The 542-nt window shown below is 42.3% G+C and overlaps 1 pseudogene across 1 annotated transcript in view; it reads right to left on the reverse strand.

Moving 5' to 3' along the window:
* Nucleotides 1-2: 2 nt before the first annotated feature.
* Nucleotides 3-542, reverse strand: part of TEOVI_000461600:pseudogene — a 749-nt pseudogene continuing 209 nt past the window's right edge. The window contains 2 exon segments of the mRNA in view: nucleotides 3-539; nucleotide 542. The exon segment at nucleotide 542 is cut by the window's right edge and continues 209 nt beyond it. Of these exon segments, the coding sequence occupies nucleotides 3-539; nucleotide 542 (538 nt within the window).

Below are 542 nucleotides of genomic sequence, written 5' to 3' on the forward strand. Positions count from 1 at the left end.
AGAAGTACGGAAGGTGGCTGTCCGGAAGTAAAAGGTGCGGTGAGGGGAGCGAATATTTTTTGTACTTCAACCTTGAGTTGAAAAAAATTTGCTCCAGCCGAATACCAATTTGTTCCATCTTTCGACTCGTTCACAGCACCATTCTTGTACAAGTTGTTTCTTGGTAGGTTGAGGCATTGACTAACAGAACCACTTTGTACGGTTATATCAAGGCAGCCATCCTTATATTCCTGGAGATTGCTCTCGTTCACATTTTCCCTTAAAGGACAGGTGTTATCGCCACACGTAACTTGAAACTCTTTAACACCTTTAAATCGTTCGCCATTGCATTCGGATTGGTCCCCATTAGACTCTAAAGCCTTAACATCATCCCAAACAGTTCTTGTAATCTCCGTAATAGCCGTATAATATTTATTCGCTGTTAGGAGAGCGGTCGGCAATGCATTCCTCACTGCCCTTACACTCTCATTAACCTCGATAAACAATCCACCTACCTTAGCCACAAAGTCGCCCATTTCATTTCCATAAGATATAAGCTTTTC

Source organism: Trypanosoma equiperdum (assembly GCF_001457755.1).
Source record: "Trypanosoma equiperdum strain OVI genome assembly, contig: ctg_944, whole genome shotgun sequence".
In the NCBI taxonomy this organism is placed as follows: domain Eukaryota; phylum Euglenozoa; class Kinetoplastea; order Trypanosomatida; family Trypanosomatidae; genus Trypanosoma; species Trypanosoma equiperdum.